The 20,802-nt window shown below is 40.7% G+C and overlaps 1 protein-coding gene across 1 annotated transcript in view; it reads left to right on the top strand.

Annotated features, from left to right (window-relative positions):
• Positions 1-20,802, top strand: part of ITPA (inosine triphosphatase) — a 460,036-nt gene that overhangs the window by 273,096 nt on the left and 166,138 nt on the right. Inside the window, exon 6 of the mRNA XM_053693229.1 lies at positions 13,918-14,033. Within this exon, the coding sequence (XP_053549204.1) occupies positions 13,918-14,033 (116 nt within the window). The remainder of the gene's footprint in view (positions 1-13,917; positions 14,034-20,802) is intronic.

Raw genomic sequence — 20,802 nt, 5'->3', positions numbered from 1 at the left:
AATCTAAACGTTTAGATAAGGTTTTTAAATCTCCTGTAGTTATTCCAGAAGTTTTTCCTGTCCCTGATGCTATTTCTGAAGTAATTTCCAGGGAATGGAATAATTTGGGTAATTCATTTACTCCTTCTAAACGTTTTAAGCAATTATATCCTGTGCCATCTGACAGATTAGAGTTTTGGGACAAAATCCCTAAGGTTGATGGGGCTGTCTCTACTCTTGCTAAGCGTACTACTATTCCTACGGCAGATGGTACTTCCTTTAAGGATCCTTTAGATAGGAAAATTGAATCCTTTCTAAGAAAAGCTTACTTGTGTTCAGGTAATCTTCTTAGACCTGCTATATCTTTAGCGGATGTTGCTGCAGCTTCAACTTTTTGGTTAGAAGCTTTAGCGCAACAAGTAACAGATCATAATTCTCATAGCATTATTAATCTTCTTCAACATGCTAATAATTTTATTTGTGATGCCATCTTTGATATCATTAGAGTTGATGTCAGGTATATGTCTCTAGCTATTTATGGCTTAAAACTTGGAATGCTGATATGTCTTCTAAGTCTACTCTGCTTTCCCTTTCTTTCCAGGGTAATAAATTATTTGGTTCTCAGTTGGATTCTATTATCTCAACTGTTACTGGAGGGAAAGGAACTTTTTTACCACAGGATAAAAAATCTAAAGGTAAATTTAGGTCTAATAATCGTTTTCGTTCCTTTCGTCACAACAAGGAACAAAAGCCTGACCCTTCATCCTCAGGAGCGGTATCAGTTTGGAAACCATCTCCAGTCTGGAATAAATCCAAGCCTTTTAGAAAACCAAAGCCAGCTCCTAAGTCCACATGAAGGTGCGGCCCTCATTCCAGCTCAGCTGGTAGGGGGCAGATTACGTTTTTTCAAAGAAATTTGGATCAATTCTGTTCACAATCTTTGGATTCAGAACATTGTTTCAGAAGGGTACAGAATTGGCTTCAAGATAAGGCCTCCTGCAAAGAGATTTTTTCTTTCCCGTGTCCCAGTAAACCCAGCGAAGGCTCAAGCATTTCTGAATTGTGTTTCAGATCTAGAGTTGGCTGGAGTAATTATGCCAGTTCCAGTTCTGGAACAGGGGCTGGGGTTTTATTCAAATCTCTTCATTGTACCAAAGAAGGAGAATTCCTTCAGACCAGTTCTGGATCTAAAAATATTGAATCGTTATGTAAGGATACCAACATTCAAAATGGTAACTGTAAGGACTATCCTGCCTTTTGTTCAGCAAGGGCATTATATGTCCACAATAGATTTACAGGATGCATATCTGCATATTCCGATTCATCCAGATCACTATCAGTTTCTGAGATTCTCTTTCCTAGACAAGCATTACCAGTTTGTGGCTCTACCGTTTGGCCTAGCAACAGCTCCAAGAATTTTTACAAAGGTTCTCGGTGCCCTTCTGTCTGTAATCAGAGAACAGGGTATTGTGGTATTTCCTTATTTGGACGATATCTTGGTACTTGCTCAGTCTTCACATTTAGCAGAATCTCATACGAACCGACTTGTGTTGTTTCTTCAAGATCATGGTTGGAGGATCAATTTACCAAAAAGTTCATTGATTCCTCAGACAAGGGTAACCTTTTTAGGTTTCCAGATAGATTCAGTGTCCATGACTCTGTCTTTGACAGACAAGAGACGTCTAAAATTGATATCAGCTTGTCGAAACCTTCAGTCACAATCATTCCCTTCGGTAGCCTTATGCATGGAAATTCTAGGTCTTATGACTGCTGCATCGGACGCGATCCCCTTTGCTCGTTTTCACATGCGACCTCTTCAGCTCTGTATGCTGAACCAGTGGTGCAGGGATTACACAAAGATATCTCAATTAATATCTTTAAAACCGATTGTACGACACTCTCTGACGTGGTGGACAGATCACCATCGTTTAGTTCAGGGGGCTTCTTTTGTTCTTCCGACCTGGACTGTAATTTCAACAGATGCAAGTCTTACAGGTTGGGGAGCTGTGTGGGGGTCTCTGACAGCACAAGGGGTTTGGGAATCTCAGGAGGTGAGATTACCGATCAATATTTTGGAACTCCGTGCAATTTTCAGAGCTCTTCAGTCATGGCCTCTTCTAAAGAGAGAATCGTTCATTTGTTTTCAGACAGACAATGTCACAACTGTGGCATACATCAATCATCAAGGAGGGACTCACAGTCCTCTGGCTATGAAAGAAGTATATCGAATTCTGGTATGGGCGGAATCCAGCTCCTGTCTAGTTTCTGCGGTTCATATCCCAGGTATAGACAATTGGGAAGCGGATTATCTCAGTCGCCAAACGTTACATCCGGGCGAATGGTCTCTTCACCCAGAGGTATTTCTTCAGATTGTTCAAATGTGGGGACTTCCAGAAATAGATCTGATGGCCTCTCATCCAAACAAGAAACTTCCCAGGTATCTGTCCAGATCCAGGGATCCTCAAGCGGAAGCAGTGGATGCATTGTCACTTCCTTGGAAGTATCATCCTGCCTATATCTTTCCGCCTCTAGTTCTTCTTCCAAGAGTAATCTCCAAGATTCTGAAGAAATGTTCGTTTGTTCTGCTGGTAGCTCCGTCATGGCCTCACAGGTTTTGGTATGCGAATCTTGTCCGGATGGCCTCTTGCCAACCGTGGACTCTTCCGTTAAGACCAGACCTTCTGTCGCAAGGTCCTTTTTTCCATCAGGATCTCAAATCCTTAAATTTAAAGGTGTGGAGATTGAACGCTTGATTCTTAGTCAAAGAGGTTTCTCTGATTCTGTGATTAATACTATGTTACAGGCTCGTAAATCCGTGTCTAGGGAGATATATTATAGAGTCTGGAAGACTTATATTTCTTGGTGTCTTTCTCATCATTTTTCCTGACATTCTTTTAGAATTCCGAGAATTTTACAGTTTCTTCAGGATGGTTTGGATAAAGGTTTGTCTGCAAGTTCCTTGAAAGGACAAATCTCTGCTCTTTCTGTTCTTTTTCACAGAAAGATTGCTAATCTTCCTGATATTCATTGTTTTGTACAAGCTTTGGTTCGTATAAAACCTGTCATTAAGTCAATTTCTCCTCCTTGGAGTTTGAATTTGGTTCTGGGGGCTCTTCAAGCTCCTCCGTTTGAACCTATGCATTCATTTGACATTAAATTACTTTCTTGGAAAGTTTTGTTCCTTTTGGCCATCTCTTCTGCCAGAAGAGTTTCTGAATTATCTGCTCTTTCTTGTGAGTCTCCTTTTCTGATTTTTCACCAGGATAAGGCGGTGTTGCGAACTTCTTTTAAATTTTTACCTAAGGTTGTGAATTCTAACAACATTAGTAGAGAAATTGTGGTTCCTTCATTATGTCCTAATCCTAAGAATTCTAAGGAGAAATCATTGCATTCTTTGGATGTAGTTAGAGCTTTGAAATATTATGTTGAAGCTACTAAGAATTTCAGAAAGACTTCTAGTCTATTTGTTACCTTTTCCGGTTCTAGGAAAGGTCAGAAGGCCTCTGCCATTTCTTTGGCATCTTGGTTGAAATCTTTAATTCATCATGCTTATGTCGAGTCGGGTAAAACTCCGCCTCAAAGGATTACAGCTCATTCTACTAGGTCAGTTTCTACTTCCTGGGCGTTTAGGAATGAAGCTTCGGTTGATCAGATTTGCAAAGCAGCAACTTGGTCTTCTTTGCATACTTTTACTAAATTCTACCATTTTGATGTGTTTTCTTCTTCTGAAGCTGTTTTTGGTAGAAAAGTACTTCAGGCAGCTGTTTCAGTTTGAATCTTCTGCTTATATTTTCAGTTTTTTTCTTTATAAGATTTAAACTTTATTTTTGGGTGTGGATTTTTTTCAGCGGAATTGGCTGTCTTTATTTTATCCCTCCCTCTCTAGTGACTCTTGCGTGGAAGATCCACATCTTGGATAGTCATTATCCCATACGTCACTAGCTCATGGACTCTTGCTAATTACATGAAAGAAAACATAATTTATGTAAGAACTTACCTGATAAATTAATTTCTTTCATATTAGCAAGAGTCCATGAGGCCCACCCTTTTTTGTGGTGGTTATGATTTTTTTGTATAAAGCACAATTATTCCAATTCCTTATATTTATGCTTCACACTTTTTTCTTATCACCCCACTTCTTGGCTATTCGTTAAACTGATTTGTGGGTGTGGTGAGGGGTGTATTTATAGGCATTTTGAGGTTTGGGAAACTTTGCCCCTCCTGGTAGGAATGTATATCCCATACATCACTAGCTCATGGACTCTTGCTAATATGAAAGAAATGAATTTATCAGGTAAGTTCTTACATAAATTATGTTTTCTTCTGCTGCGGTTTTCAATATCCTCCATTTTATCCTGAAGGGAGGATATGAGTTCACTTTGTTGGTCTATAGTGTTGTGCATAGAAGAAATCTCTTCGGTGACTAGGTCACCCTGGTTTTCTAGTGATTCTACCCTAAACCCAAGGGTGTGTACGTCCTGTTTTAGCTCAGCTAGTTCTTCCCTCAGACATGCTCTAATGGTATCCGCAATGTCCTTAGTTGGAGCAAGGGCCGATAGGATATGGGAGGGTATCTGTGTCATATCCTCCCCGATAAGGTCTTGTGTTTCAGAAGCTTGGATGTTCGTCCCTTTATTTGTAGGACTGATTGAGACTCTTGTTTGCGAGTCTGTGGAGTTGAAATAGGAGCTTACTGGGTTGTTCTTAAATGACTCCATTTTAGTGTTTTTATTGATTCTAATGTTTCTCTTAGCCGCCATTACAGAAGCCATGAGAGTTCCACACAGACTTAATTTAATTTGCCCCCTAAGTGCTATTTAGTAATATAGAAATTGTAAAATATAAAGCAGGGTTCTTGGATGATGTTAGTGTTGAGATACAGTCCCTCAGTATACAAGTATTTTCAATTATTGTGTAAAGAGCGTATCTCCCAGGAGAATGCAGTTGATGGTTCTATCAGGAGTACCCCTGAAAAAGGAGGTTTGATAGAAAGTGAAGTCAGACCGTTATATTACTATTAAGTGAGTCTCTTTGAGTGATCTCTCCTTTTGAGAGTATGTAAGAGAGTTATGTAGGTATTATATTTGCTAGGTTACTCTCCAGCACCCCATCGGCTGTTATCTAATTTAATCTCTTATTGTTTGTGGTCCTCTTACCCCCACTATGTGGCCATCTCACCTTTTTCCAGATCAAGGTGGTTTATGGGCACCACAACGGTGTGCAGCGCAGCGTCCGATTCTAGGCAGATGCGGCAAAGTGGGCACAAGTAGTGCAGGATAGCAGGTCAGGAGCTGTGTTCTTATTTTGCGGATAGCGGTATCTGAAAGAGAGGATGGAGTCTCCGTTCCAGTCACCCGCAGGCCCCTGTTGCAGTGTGGTGTCTATTGGGCGCACCCACCTAGGCCGTGTCGTTACTGGGAGATTTCCTCTACGGGAGCAGGCCGCAGTGTATCGGAAGTTCCGTGCGCACAAGATCAGCCGTCTGCTGTTTGATATGTAGCCCCTGTTAGCGATCTTGATCTGAGTGAGGTGTATGGCTCCAATGGAGGTCTGGAGTGGTCCGCGCCCTGTCGTAGCTTTCAGTTATTATTGCCCAGTATAATAATTGCCGTCTTATGAGAAGTGGGCCCAGGGTGGGTATGAGATCAAAGCGGTCTAATTATAACACCTTTACTAAGTTCATCGAAGGGTGCAAATTACCCTTTTCTGTTCTGGTTTAGTTTTTAAAATAATTAGGCATCCAAAGTTGTAGAATTTTCACATATGCTGTGTCCTCTGAGCGGAGCTCCGGGCTTAAGCGACCATCTTGGTTGCAGCCGACTCCGCCCCCCTCTTTAAGGGCATTATTAATCACATGTCAGTTTAATATATATATATATTATTCCAATTGGTAACCACTTACCTGCCCAGTTTATTTATTGTTTTATATTGACCCATTGGTTGATTTTAGCCATAGTACATATGTGCCTTTTTATATGTTGAAAATAAATTATGTCTTTTTAATATAGTACACCTATCATTTTTCATCATATTTCAAGCTGATTTTAATTTCATTCGGTAATCCTACATGGGTACCGCTCACATATCTAGTCAGTGTAAACCCTAGCTTCAGCGCCAGTATTTCCCTACCTTTTTGTTTATTTTTTTAGCTGTTTGCTTCTATTAAGTATGTATGAAATAAAAATGAAGAGCTTTAATACTTTATCTCACAGCATCCAGTTTGTGTTATCACCAAACAAATTTTTTTTTTTTTAACACAGCTTCAAAACTACTCAACCAATTTATATACATATCCAATCATTGTGGGTGCCTGAAAATATACCAAGATACATTTATACAATCTAAAGTTGCGAGCCCCTGAAAGCAGTTTAATATTAGTAGAGCTTAAAGGGACACTGAACCCAAATTTTTACTTTTGTGATTCAGATAGAGCATGAAATTTTAAGCAACTTTCTAATTTACTCGTATTATCAAATTTTCTTCATTCTCTTGGTATCTTTATTTGAAATACAAGAATGTAAGTTTAGATGCCGGCCCATTTTTGGTGAACAACCTGGGATGTTTTTGCTGATTGGTGGATAAATTCATCCACTAATAAAAAAAGGGCTGTCCAGAGTAATGAACCAAAAAACATTTTTACAAATAAAGATAGCAAGAGAACGAAGAAAAAGTGATAATAGGAGTAAATTAGAAAGTTGCTTATAATTGCATGCTCTATCTGAATTACGATAGAAAACATTTGGGTTCATTGTCCCTTTAAACTATAGCAGATCTGTATAAAATGCGTAAGTATGTTTATGATTTAATGGTGTCTGATAATCTGACTCTTATCTGTAGAAGGTATGTTTTTACCTTTTAATATTAAATCAACCCTTGCCTGCCAGTAGGAAAGCCACAAAGTGTGTTGTAGTGTCTCTGTTCAATAAGGGGTTTGATAATTAATGTATTTTCTTCTATAAGGTACGACGAGTCCACAGATTCATCCTTTACTTGTGGGATATTATCCTTCTGCTAACAGGAAGTGGCAAAGAGCACCACAGCAGAGCTGTCTATATAGCTCCTCCCTTAGCTCCACCCCCAGTCATTCTCTTTGCCTACTCTAAGTACTAGGAAGGGTAAAGTGAAAGAGGTGATAAAATATTAGTTTTTAATTTCTTCAAGCAAGAGTTTTTTGTTTTAAATGGTACCGGTGTGTACTATTTACTCTCAGGCAGCAGATGGATGAAGACTTCTGACTGGAGGATGATGATCTTAGCATTTGTCACTAAGATCCAGTGCAGTTCCCACAGAGGCTGAGGAGTACAGGAAACTTCAGTGTGAGGAACTTTTTCATGCTATACAGCAATGAGGTATGTTCAGTCATTTTTTCTGGAGAGACTGTGTATTTCAGAAAGGCTGACAGTATCCTCATGAGGGTAAGTAGTAATCCTAAGAGCTATAGAGGGGTATTACTAAGCTTGCATAAGGGGCTATTTACAAAACTGGTTGACACTGAGTTTTTGAATGTTTGTGGGCAAACGTTTTGTGAACTGGGAGTGCTGTTAATGTTTTTTTGGGCAATAACGTTTTGTGGCAACTTTATTGAGGGTACACTTGGCTTATTTTCTGGGTCTCAGAACCCACATGGCTAGTTTAAAACCGCTCTGGTGCGGTTCTTTGAGGCTGTAAAGACATTGAGTGAGATGGGCGGGGCCTATTTTCGCGCCCCAGATGCGCAGTTGTTTTCACTTAGCAAGCAAGCAGCAAGCTCCAACTCCTGAGGGCCCTTGTGGAAGTTTTGGGCCAAATCGAAGCTTTAACCCCATATTTACAATCCCTGAGGGCAGGTAGGCGCCACAGCAGGGCTGTGGCGAGGTGCTGGGGGTGTTTTTTCCGGATTTAGGCCTTATTATCAATCCGGTTTGCACAATAAAGGGTTAAATGTTAAATTTTCTGGTGGGGCAAACTTAACTACACATATTGAGTCTGCTATCAAAAATTTGAAAAATTTGGTGTATTTTAAAGCAGTTTTGAAGAACGTGTATGCTTTTTTTCTCTTAAAGGCGCAGTACCGTTTTTTAAGATTGTTATTTTTTCACTAAATAAAGTGTTTTCATGCTTGTTTGTAGTCATTACTAGCCTGTTCAACATGTCTGGCATTGAGGAAAGTCAATGTTCAATATGTTTAAAAGCCATTGTGGAACCCCCACTTATGTGTCCCCCATGCACTGAAAGGTCAATAAATTGCAAAGAACATATTTCAGCTACTAAAAGTATGTTGCAGGATGATTCTCAGTCAGAAGGGAATCGGGTTATGCCATCTAATTCTCCCCAAGTGTCACAACCATTAACGCCCGCACAAGCGACGCCAAGTACTTCTAGTGCGTCTAATTCTTTCACCCTGCAAGATATGGTCGCAGTTATGAATACTACCCTCACAGAGGTTTTATCTAAGCTGCATGGATTGCAGGGGAAGCGCAGTAGGTCTGGTGTGAGGACAAATGCTGAGCCCTCTGACGCTTTATTAGCCATATCCGATGTACCCTCACAATGTTCTGGGTTGGGGGTGAGGGATTTGCGGTCTGAGTGACCCTATTGTAGTTCCAGAGAAATTGTGTAAAATGGACAGATTTCTAGAGGTTCCTGCCTACACTGATGTTTTTCCGGTCCCTCAGAGGATTTCGGACATTGTTACTAAGGAGTGGGATAGACCAGGTATTCCGTTTGCTCCCCTTCCTACTTTTAAGAAAATGTTTCCCATATCAGACACCATGCAGGACTCGTGGCAGACGGTCCCTAAGATGGAGGGAGCTATTTCTTTCATGTAATTAGCAAGAGTCCATGAGCTAGTGACGTATGGGATATACGTCACTAGCTCATGGACTCTTGCTAATATGAAAGAAATGAATTTATCAGGTAAGTTCTTACATAAATTATGTTTTCTACCCTGGCTAAGCGTACAACTATACCTATTGAGGACAGTTGTGCTTTCAAAGATACTATGGATAAAAAATTAGAGGGTCTCCTAAAGAAAATATTTGTTCATCAGGGTTTTCTTCTCCAACCTATAGCGTGCATTGTTCCTGTAACTACTGCAGCTGTTTTTTGGTTTGAGGCTCTGGAGGAGGCTCTTCAGGTTGAGACCCCATTAGATGATATTCTGGATAGAATTAGGGCTCTCAAGCTAGCTAATTCTTTCATTACAGATGCCGCTTTTCAACTGGCTAAATTAGCGGCAAAGAATTCAGGTTTTGTCATTTTAGCGCGTAGAGCGTTATGGCTTAAGTCCTGGTCTGCTGATGTGTCATCAAAATCTAAGCTTTTAGCCATCCCTTTCAAAGGTAAGACCCTATTCGGGCCTGAACTGAAAGAGATCATTTCAGACATCACTGGAGGGAAAGGCCATGCCCTTCCTCAGGATAAGACAAATAAGATGAGGACCAAACAAAATCATTTTCGTTCTTTTCTAAACTTCAAAGGTGGTCCCTCTACCTCTTCCCCTACTGCAAAACCAGAGGGGAATTTTGCTCAATCCAAGTCAGTCTGGAGACCTAACCAGACTTGGAAAAAAGATAAACAGGCCAAGAAGCCCGCTGCTGCCACCAAGACAGCATGAAGGGGTAGCCCACGATCCGGGACCGGATCTAGTAGGGGGCAGACTTTCTCTCTTTGCTCAGGCTTGGGCAAGAAATGTTCAGGACTCCTGGGCTTTAGAAATCGTATCTTCTAGATTTCAAAGATTCTCCTCCAAGGGGGAGATTCCATCTTTCTCAATTGTCTACAAACCAGACAAAAAAAGAGGCGTTCTTACACTGTGTAGAAAACCTATATACCATGGGAGTGATCCGCCCAGTTCCGAAAGCAGAACAGGGGCAGGGGTTTTACTCCAATCTGTTTGTGGTTCCCAAAAAAGAGGGAACCTAAAGACCAATTTTAGATCTCAAGATCCTAAACAAATTTCTCAGAGTCCCATCTTTCAAGATGGAAACTATTCATACTATTTTACCAATGATCCAGGAGGGTCAATATATGACCACCGTGGACTTAAAGGATGCGTATCTACATATCCCTATCCACAAAGATCATCACCAGTTCCTCAGGTTCGCCTTTCTGGGCAAGCAGTACCAGTTTGTGGCTCTTCCCTTCGGGTTGGCCACAGCTCACAGAATTTTCACAAAGGTGCTAGGGTCCCTTCTGGCGGTTCTAAGTCCGCGGGGCATAGCAGTGGCGCCTTATCTGGACGATATCTTAATTCAGGCATCAACTTACCAACTAGCCAAGTCTCACACGGACATCGTGTTGGCTTTTCTAAGATCTCATGGGTGGAAGGTGAACGTAAAAAAGAGTTAACTTATCCCTCTTGTTACAAACTGCTGTTTGTAACTGGCCCTTTAAATGGAAAATTGCCCTGCTTCCCTGGATTTTGGAGAAGCCTATTTGCCAGCCTCCTTCCACATGACTATGGCCCCTGGAAGATTGTGCCCCTGAAAACCTATTAACTTTTGTTGGGTGTGTGTGGCCCTTTGGGAACCGTCTGGGGACATATTGTGACTTTGGTGAACAATGCCCCCTTTAAGATTATGTCCCCAGACCTGTGAAATGACTTGTCCCTGGCTTTCTCCCACTTGGTTCAGTTTCATTGTGTGCCATTAAGTGCTATGTGACAGACCCTTCAGTCAGAACTACAGAGATAACTTTGTTCAGCTTCAAGAAGCATTCTAAATACAAGTTTGCTGGGATCAGCTCTAATTAAGTTTAGTGATAAAACATTCCCATTGTCTTATCAGACTTCTAGTAGTGATAAGGTGGACTGCATTGTTTTATTGTGTGTAAAATGTTATCTGCTGAAGTAATGTTGTGGCCTGTCAAAGGGAGTGTCTCTCTATCTAATATCAAATGTGTGATGGGGGATTTTATGCCTCCCCCTGAGAGTGTCCTGTTTGCATGTAACCTCAATAAAAAGCAGGCTGTGTGCTCCAGTACATCAGACCTATGTTGACCCTCTAACTTGAAGCTTTGACTCATGTTTGTAGGATACAGCTTATAATCACTACAGGGATTGCTATGTTTTTCATACTCCCTTAGCTACAGGGATTGCTACAGAAGGAAGAGGTTCGCCTACTGGAGCCTAGTCGTAGGTCCAGGGCGCAGAGCAGACGGCGAGATACCAGCCCAGCAGCGGTGGTTCATATAGTCTGCATTACTGATGGTGGCTACGCAGTAGTTAGAGTGTCTACGGTGCTGCTGCTCCTTTGGTGAGCGCTAGGAGCATCCTTTTCTACGGTCCAACTTCCAGCCAGCCTGGAGGCAACCGTAACACCTCTCACAAGAGTTCCATTCCTGGGAACTCTGATAGATTCGGTGGACATGAAAATTTTTCTGACGGAGGTCAGGAAATCAAAGATTCTAACCACCTGCCAAGCTCTTCATTCCATTCCTTGGCCGTCAGTGGCTCAGTGTATGGAGGTAATCGGACTAATGGTAGCGGCAATGGACATAGTTCCGTTTGCTCGCTTGCATCTCAGACCACTGCAACTATGCATGCTCAAACAGTGGAATGGGGATTATGCAGATTTATCTCCTCAGATAAATCTGGATCAAGAGACCAGAGACTCTCTTCTTTGGTGGTTGTCACAGGATCATCTGTCCCAGGGAATGTGTTTCCGTAGGCCAGCGTGGGTCATAGTGACGACGGACGCCAGCCTATTGGGCTGGGGTGCAGTCTGGAATTCCCTGAAAATAAATATTCTAGAACTGAGAGCGATATTCAACGCGCTTCAGGCGTGGCCTCAGCTGGCTTCGGCCAGATTCATAACATTCCAGTCGGACAATATCACTACTGTAGCATATATCAATCATCAGGGGGGAACAAAGAGTTCTTTAGCGATGATGGTTACCAAAGTAATTTGATGGGCAGAGACTCACTCTTGCCATCTATCAGCAATCTATATCTCAGGAGTGGAAAACTCGGAAGCGAATTTTCTAAGTCATCAGACTTTTCATCGGGGGAATGGGAACTCCATCCGGAGGTGTTTGCACAATTGATTCATCAATGGGGCACACCAGAATTGGATCTGATGGCGTCTCATTAGAACGCCAAACTTCTTTGTTACGGGTCCAGGTCAAGGGATCCTCAGGCAGTACTGATAGATGCTCTAGCAGTACCCTGGTCGTTCAACCTGGCTTATTTGTTTCCACCATTTCCTCTCCTTCTTCGTTTGATTGCCAGAATCAAACAGGAGAGAGCTTCTGTGATTTTGATAGCACCTGCGTGGCCATGCAGCACTTGGTATGCAGACCTGGTGGACATGTCATCTCTTCCACCATGGACTCTGCCACTGAGACAGGACCTTCTGATTAAAGGTCTGTTCCAGCATCCAAATCTAGTTTCTCTGCGGCTGACTGCTTGGAGATTGAACGCTTGATTCTATCCAAGCGGGGTTTCTCTGATTCGGTCATAGATACCTTGATCCAGGCTCGAAAGCCTGTCAGTAGGAACATTTATCATAAGATATGGAGTAAATATCTTTATTGGTGCGAATCCAAAGGCTACTCATGGAGTAAGATCAGGATTCCTAGGATTTTGTCTTTTCTCCAAGAAGGATTGGAGAAGGGGCTATCAGCTAGTTCCTTAAAGGGACAGATATCTGCTTTATCAATTCTACTGCACAAGCGTCTGGCAGATGTTCCAGACGTTCAGTCGTTCTGACAGGCTCTAGTTAGAATCAAGCCTGTGTTTAAACCTGTTGCTCCGCCATGGAGTTTGAATTTAGTTCTTAAAGTTCTTCAAGGGCTTCCGTTTGAACCTATGCATTCCATAGATATTAAGCTTCTATCTTGGAAAGTTCTGTTTTTAGTTGCTATCTCTTCGGCTAGAAGAGTTTCTGAACTATCTGCATTGCAATGCGACTCGCCTTATCTTGTTTTCCATGCTGATAAGGTGGTTTTGCGTACCACACCTGGATTCCTTTCTAAGGTTGTTACTAATCGGAATATCAATCAGGAAATTGTTGTTCCTTCTCTGTGTCCTAATCCTTCTTCTAAGAAGGAGTGTCTGTTGCACAACTTGGACGTGGTTCGTGCTTTGAAGTTTTACTTGCAAGCAACCAAAGATTTCCGTCAAACATCTTCTTTGTTTGTTGTCTATTCTGGAAAACGTAGACGTCAAAAAGCTACGGCTACCTCTCTTTCTTTTTGGCTGAAAAGCATCATCCGTTTGGCATACGAGACTGCTGGACGGCAGCCTCCTGAAAGGATTACAGCTCACTCTACTAGAGGGGTGGCTTCCACATGGGCTTTTAAATATGATGCTTCTGTTGAACAGATTTGTAAGGCTGCGACTTGGTCTTCGCTTCATACCTTTTCCAAATTTTACAAATTTGATACTTTTGCTTCTTCGGAGGCTATTTTTGGGAGAAAAGTTCTTCAAGCAGTGGTGCCTTCTGTTTAACCATCTGTCTTGTCCCTCCCGTTCATCAGTGTCCTGTAGCTTTGGTATTGTATCCCACAAGTAAAGGATGAATCCGTGGACTCGTTGTACCTTATAAAAGAAAAGTAAATTTATGCTTACCTGATAAATTAATTTCTTCTATGGTACGACGAGTCCACGGCCCGCCCTGTCATTTTAAGACAGATTATTTTTTTTATTTTAAACTTCAGTCACCTCTGCACCTTTTAGTTTCTCCTTTTTCTTCCTGTACCTTCGGTCGAATGACTGTGGGGTGGAGCTACGGGAGGAGCTATATAGACAGCTCTGCTGTGGTGCTCTTTGCCACTTCCTGTTAGCAGGAGGATAATATCCCACAAGTAAAGGATGAATCCGTGGACTCGTCGTAACATAGAAGAAATTAATTTATCAGGTAAGCATAAATTTACTTTTTTCCTGAGATGCTGATCATACTGTTTGGACAGGGTAAGTACTAATGTATCCTTTTTTCTAAGACTGTCTGTATTTCACAGGACTGCACCAGATGTTAGCTGGATTTGAAGACAAATCTGCATATGCCCTGTGCACTTTTGCTTTCAGCAGCGGAAATCCAGATGACCCAGTTCAGCTGTTCAAAGGCAAAACACTGGTCTGTATAGTGTATACAATTAATGGTTGAATCAATAGTAACTATTTCATAAAGGTGACCTTATTTGTGCTATTGTTACAGATGACTAACTTTTCCAAGAAAATTGCTCAGCTTCTGTGTTAGAGTTTACTCTCTATCTAATGATGCCTTACTTTAGGATAAATTTACAAGTGGTGTGATATTTAGTGATTTTGCTCATGTGCAAACACTGCTGGAAGTAATTTTGTAATGCAGGCATGTTAGCGCATATTACAAGTTGAACGTAAAGCGAAACCCAATGGGCACTTACTTCAAGACTTCGGATATTGCTACCGCGTTACCTTCGCCCCATAGACTTTAATGGAGTGTGCTTTATAAAAAAATAACCTTATCTCTAGCGTACTATCCCGACACTGCTTTATATATATATATACCTATATATCTATATGAATATATACAGGTATAGAGATATACAGATAATATAGGAATATATATTTAAATTACAAAGAACATTTTATATTAGGTGTAGAACATGGAAATGTAAAATATTAACAGAAAATACACAGTAACACGTGATAAAATTGGATAAAAGTGATTTGTGTGTATATACATGTGTGTATATACAGTATGTCTATATGTTTATGTATATACATATATAAATACATCAATATATACACACACATATATATATATATATATAGAGTATATTTATATATATATATTTATATATATATATATATATATAAACACCCACACACAATATAGCCCTTTCCATTCAAATACCTTGTCATATACCATATACTTTTTAACACTTATCACACAACATCAATTTATAAAAATAATTTGTATCAGATAGTGCGTGTGTGTGTGTATATATATATATATATATATATATATATATATATAATGTGTGTGTGTAACACTTTATTTCTTTCCATAAGGCAGGGAGAGTCCACAACTTCATTCTTTACTGTTGGGAAATACAACACCTGGCCACCAGGAGGAGGCAAAGACACCCCTGCCAAAGGCTTAAATATCCCTCCCACTTTCCCTATTCCCCCCAGTCATTCTTTGCCTTTCATCACTAGAGGAGGATGGTAGAGAAGTGTCAGAAGATTCAGATAGTCCTGTAATGGGTATGTTCCCTTCAAGAGAGGACTGGAGTCTGACGATGCAGGGAAAGTTTTTCTTCAAAATCATCCATACTGTCTAACTACTCCTGAGCAATCAGGGTTAACGAGTTACACTGCTTGCTTTTCCACACTCAGGTCCCTGACAGAGCATATAGCTACAAGGCTGTCACACTTGAGAGGCTGTATCTGTTCCACAGCATGGATCCTGGAGGGTAAGTCTGTGTTATTTTCATATAGCAGGGACGCCTTATATAGGGTCACAGTGTGACTCCGGAAAAGTATGTACATAATTAGCACTCTACAACACTGTACATATATTATCAAAGTAGACACAAATTGTCATTCCACGAAAGAAGGGGTTAAAACTTAACTTTAATAAAAGGTCAAATAAAAATAAAGGATTAAGTTAAAAACACAATGTGGTGGTGTTGGTGCAACATAAAAGTAGTTCTATATCCCCAAATAAAGTAGGATGCCCTAATATGCAACCGATATTATTACAATGTAAATACCACTATAGGGAAACAATAGCGCTCCAATTTCAGGATATCTGCAATACTATAAGTAGGCACTTTTTAATTACTTGTGGCAGAAGTTGTAGATTCTCCTTTCGGAGAAATATATATATTGGGAGCGTGGTATCCCCATCACAGCTTAAGAAACCAGTCAGTGTCAGTGATGGCATCATCTTCATGGCTGAGGCACAAGGGAACCTTTAAATGCGGTTACTTGCAATGTAAAGCTTGTGAACATGTCCATGTTGAATATGTGGACCTTCAGTTGAGGCAGGATGAGACATTGAAAGTTTCACCTGTCACAAATGACTGAAAGGTAGAGACCTTTCAGTCATTTGTGACTGGTGAAACTTTGAATGTCTCATCCTGCCTCAACTGCAGGTCCACATATTGCATCTACTTATTGTGGTGCTCACTTTGTAACCTGCAATATGTAGGACTTACCACCAGAGAGGTACGTTCTCATTTTATGGAGCATTTGTCCACTATTAATGTAGGCAAGATTAGCACCCCTCTGGCTGATCATTTTGTTAAAAAAAACATAACAAAAATTGTGATTCATTAAAATGGATTGTTATTGAGAAGGTTCATATTTCAACAAAAAGCAACTGCAAGATAGTTGCCAAGAAAGAATTACACCTTAGCACTCTATCCCACACATCAATTGTATTATAATTATAGGGAGGTGTGGGTCAACAAAAACAGTATAAAATAGTTACACTTTATTGGGTATATTTAAAATGGGGGGAAAACACATTGAAAAACAACTAGATAAGTATAGAGCTGATAGTAAATTGCTATTCTGGGTAACATCGCACCAGATATCCAATAATATGAAGTACATTTTGACGATTGGGTTTAATGGGTTATATATTGAGACCTAAATAGGGTGTCTCCCTTGCTAGATAATACTATGGCTAAGTGGACATGCTTGGCAATGGTTGTCCCAAGTTATGTAAGTGCTTGGTGTAGACTGATACTTATAGTGATATTCGTATAATAGAATATATCGCCTATCAAACCAAAGTTTGGTTGAGTACAGATACGTTATGTAACTAAAAAAGTGATTACATATGATATATTATGTATGTATACATGCAACCACTTATTGCACTTATGTAATATATAGTCAAGGATCCTTTCTTGGAGAACCAACTGGTTATGCTTGTTCTATTAGTATATATTGACACAGTACAGTGGTCTAGGTGTTCAATATCTGGTGACTTGCTTTGTTAAAGGTGTGTTATTTCTAACTGCACTATTGCAGTTACTCAGATATGCAGTACTTGGCTATATAGGTTAAATATGTATGTATGAGTAGCGCTAACCAAAGAGTTCACTACGGTACTGCCGTGCATATTCTTGGCCATAAGTATACTTATTCCAAATTATCTTTTCGGTTAGTTAAATTACTTATATGGCCACAATCCTTATATTGAATTTTTAGTACCTGGCAATCAGTGTACCTATCAGGTAGCACCGCCCTCTAATATGCTGTATCCACTTGTATAAAAATGTGTTGCGGAAAATAGAGAACTTTTTGTATCGCACTAAAGCGAGAAGCATTCTTTGTTATAGTGTTGCCATTTGTATCTAAAATATCAATCGCAATACAATTTATATTCTGTTGTTACAATAAGTAGTGGCAGCATATATGAGACTATATACCAGATCAACACCACTATTCCTATTATGCTAGAAACAATATATTTGCTGTATTGTGCATAATTGCGCTTAATCTCTTTAAGCTTTATACTGGTAATATCTGGGTACAAAAATTATTAGAGAGCTATTTCTCCTGTTAAGTGTGGTCAGTCCACGGGTCATCATTACTTCTGGGATATTAACTCCTCCCCAACAGGAAGTGCAAGAGGATCACCCAGCAGAGCTGCTATATAGCTCCTCCCCTCTACGTCACACCCAGTCATTCTCTTGCACCCAACTAATAGATAGGATGTGTGAGAGGACTGTGGTGATTATACTTAGTTTTATACCTTCAATCAAAAGTTTGTTATTTTAAAACAGCACCGGAGTGTGTTGTTCCTTCTCTGGTAGAATTTGAAGAAGAATCTACCTGAGTTTTTTGTATGATTTTAGCCGGCGTAGTTAAGATCATATTGCTGTTCTCGGCCATCTGAGGAGTGAGGTAAACTTCAGATCAGGGGACAGCGGGCAGGTTAACCTGCAAAGAGGTATGTAGCAGCATATTATTTTCTGAGAATGGAATTGACTGAGAAAATTCTGCCATACCAATATAATGTAAACTCAGCCTTAAATGCAGTAGTAGCAACTGGTATCAGGCTGTCATGTATGTATATTTACACTTCAGTATTCTGGGGAACGGCACTTCACTGGGATAATACTGTATGCATAAGACTTTAGCCTAACTTGCAGTGACTAGCAACAGGCTTTCTAATGACATTTCATTTATTTGATGTTAAACGTTTTTGCTGGCATGTTAAATCGTTTAATTATCTGAGGTACTGGGTGAAAAATTGTTTTGGGCACTGTTTTTTTCCACTTGGCAGTCGTTTTATTTAATTTAAGACAGTTTACTGATCTCCCTCACTGTTGTGTGTGAGGGGGAGGGGCCTATTTTGGCACTTTTGCTACGCATCAGAAAATTCAGTCACAAGTCTGTTTTCTTCCCTGCATGATCCGGTTCGTCTCTACAGAGCTCAGGGGTCTTCAAAAGTTAATTTGAGGGAGGTAATCACTCACAGCAGAGCTGTGAGATTGTGATTGACCGTGATAAAAAACGTTTATATTCTGTACATTTTTTCTGCTATTCAGGGTTAGTTATCCATTGCTAATGAGGGCAATCCTTTGCTAAAATTGTGTTTTTACCGGAAAGAATTTGATGTTATAGTTTCTCCGGTTTATTATTACTCAACTGTCATAACTTTTTTTCTGTGCTTCTTAAAGGCACAGTACGTTTTTCATATTATTTGTAAATTGCTTTGAAAAGTATTTCCAAGTTGCTAGTTTAATTGCTAGTGTGTTAAACATGTCTGACTCAGAGGAATATCTCTGTGCTATATGTGCTAAAGCCAAAGTGGAGCCCAATAGAAATTTATGTACTAATTGCATTGATGCTACTTTAAATAAAAGTCAATCTGTACAAATTGAACATCATTCACCAAACAACGAGGGGAGAGTTATGCCGACTAACTCGCCTCACGTGTCAGTACCTGCATCTCCCGCTCGGGAGGTGCGTGATATTGTAGCGCCGAGTACATCTGGGCGGCCATTACAAATCACATTACAGGATATGGCTAATGTTATGACTGAAGTTTTGGCTAAATTACCAGAACTTAGAGGTAAGCGTGATCACTCTGGGGTGAGAACAGAGTGCACTGTTGATGATAGGGCCATGTCTGATACTGCGTCACAGTATGCTGAACATGAGGACGGAGAGCTTCAATCTGCAGGTGACGGTTCTGATCCCAATAGAATGGATTCAGACATTTCTAATTTTAAGTTTAAACTCGAAAACCTCCGTGTACTGTTAGGGGAGGTATTAGCAGCTCTGAATGATTGTAACACCGTTGCAATCCCAGAGAAATTATGTAGGCTGGATAGATACTATGCGGTACCGGCGAGTACTGACGTATTTCCTATACCTAAGAGGCTTACAGAGATAATTACTAAGGAGTGGGATAGGCCCGGGGTACCCTTTTCCCCCCTCCTGTGTTTAGAAAAATGTTTCCAATAGACGCCACCACACGGGACTTATGGCAGACGGTCCCTAAGGTGGAGGGAGCGGTTTCTACTCTGGCTAAGCGTACCACTATCCCGGTGGAGGATAGCTGTGCCTTTTCAGATCCAATGGATAAAAAAAAAGAGGGTTATCTTAAGAAAATGTTTGTTCAACAAGGTTTTATATTGCAACCCCTTGCATGTATTGCGTCTGTCTCGACCGCGGCCGCTTTTTGGTCCGAGTCCCTGGAAGAGACTCTTGACTCAATAACTATAGATGAGATTTCAAGCAAGCTTAAAACACTTAAGCTAGCTAATTCATTTGTTTCAGATGCCGTAGTACATTTAACAAAACTTACGGCTAAGAATTCCGGATTCGCCATTCAGGCACGCAGAGCACTGTGGCTAAAATCCTGGTCAGCTGACGTTACTTCTAAATCTAAATTACTTAACATACCTTTCAAAGGGCAGACCTTATTCGGGCCCGGTTTGAAAGAAATTATCGCTGACATTACAGGAGGTAAAGGCCATGCCCTGCCTCAAGACAGAGCCAAACCTAAGGCTAGACAGTCTAATTTTCGTTCCTTTCGTAATTTCAAGGCAGGAGCAGCATCAACTTCCTCTGCTCCAAAACAGGAAGGAGCTGTTGCTCGCTACAGACAAGGCTGGAGACCTAACCAGTCCTGGAACAAGGGCAAGCAGGCCAGAAAACCTGCTTCTGCCCCTAAGACAGCATGAATCGAGGGCCCCCGATCCGGAAACGGATCTAGTGGGGGGCAGACTTTCTCTCTTCGCCCAGGCTTGGGCAAGAGATGTCCAGGATCCCTGGGCGTTAGAGATCATATCTCAGGGATATCTTCTGGACTTCAAATCCTCTCCCCCAAAAGGGAGATTTCATCTGTCAAGGTTGTCAACAAACCAAATAAAGAAAGAGGCGTTTCTACGCTGTGTACAAGATCTTTTACTAATGGGAGTGATCCATCCGGTTCCGCGGTCGGAACATGGACAGGGGTTTTACTCAAATCTGTTTGTGGTTCCCAAAAAAGAGGGAACCTTCAGGCCAATCTTGGATTTAAAGATCCTAAACAAATTCCTAAGAGTTCCATCGTTCAAAATGGAAACTATTCGGACAATCCTACCCATGATCCAAAAGGGTCAGTACATGACCACAGTGGATTTAAAGGATGCTTACCTTCACATACCGATTCACAAAGATCATTACCGGTATTTAAGGTTTGCCTTCCTAGACAGGCATTACCAGTTTGTAGCTCTTCCATTCGGATTGGCTACGGCTCCAAGAATCTTCACAAAGGTTCTGGGTGCTCTTCTGGCGGTATTAAGACCGCGAGGAATTTCGGTAGCTCCGTACCTAGACGACATTCTGATACAAGCTTCAAGCTTTCAAACTGCCAAGTCTCATACAGAGTTAGTACTGGCATTTCT

This window comes from Bombina bombina, chromosome 10 (assembly GCF_027579735.1).
Source record: "Bombina bombina isolate aBomBom1 chromosome 10, aBomBom1.pri, whole genome shotgun sequence".
NCBI classification, from domain to species: domain Eukaryota; kingdom Metazoa; phylum Chordata; class Amphibia; order Anura; family Bombinatoridae; genus Bombina; species Bombina bombina.
The sequence above is the reverse complement of the archived record's forward strand: the minus strand, read 5'-3'. Positions and strand labels throughout refer to the sequence as shown.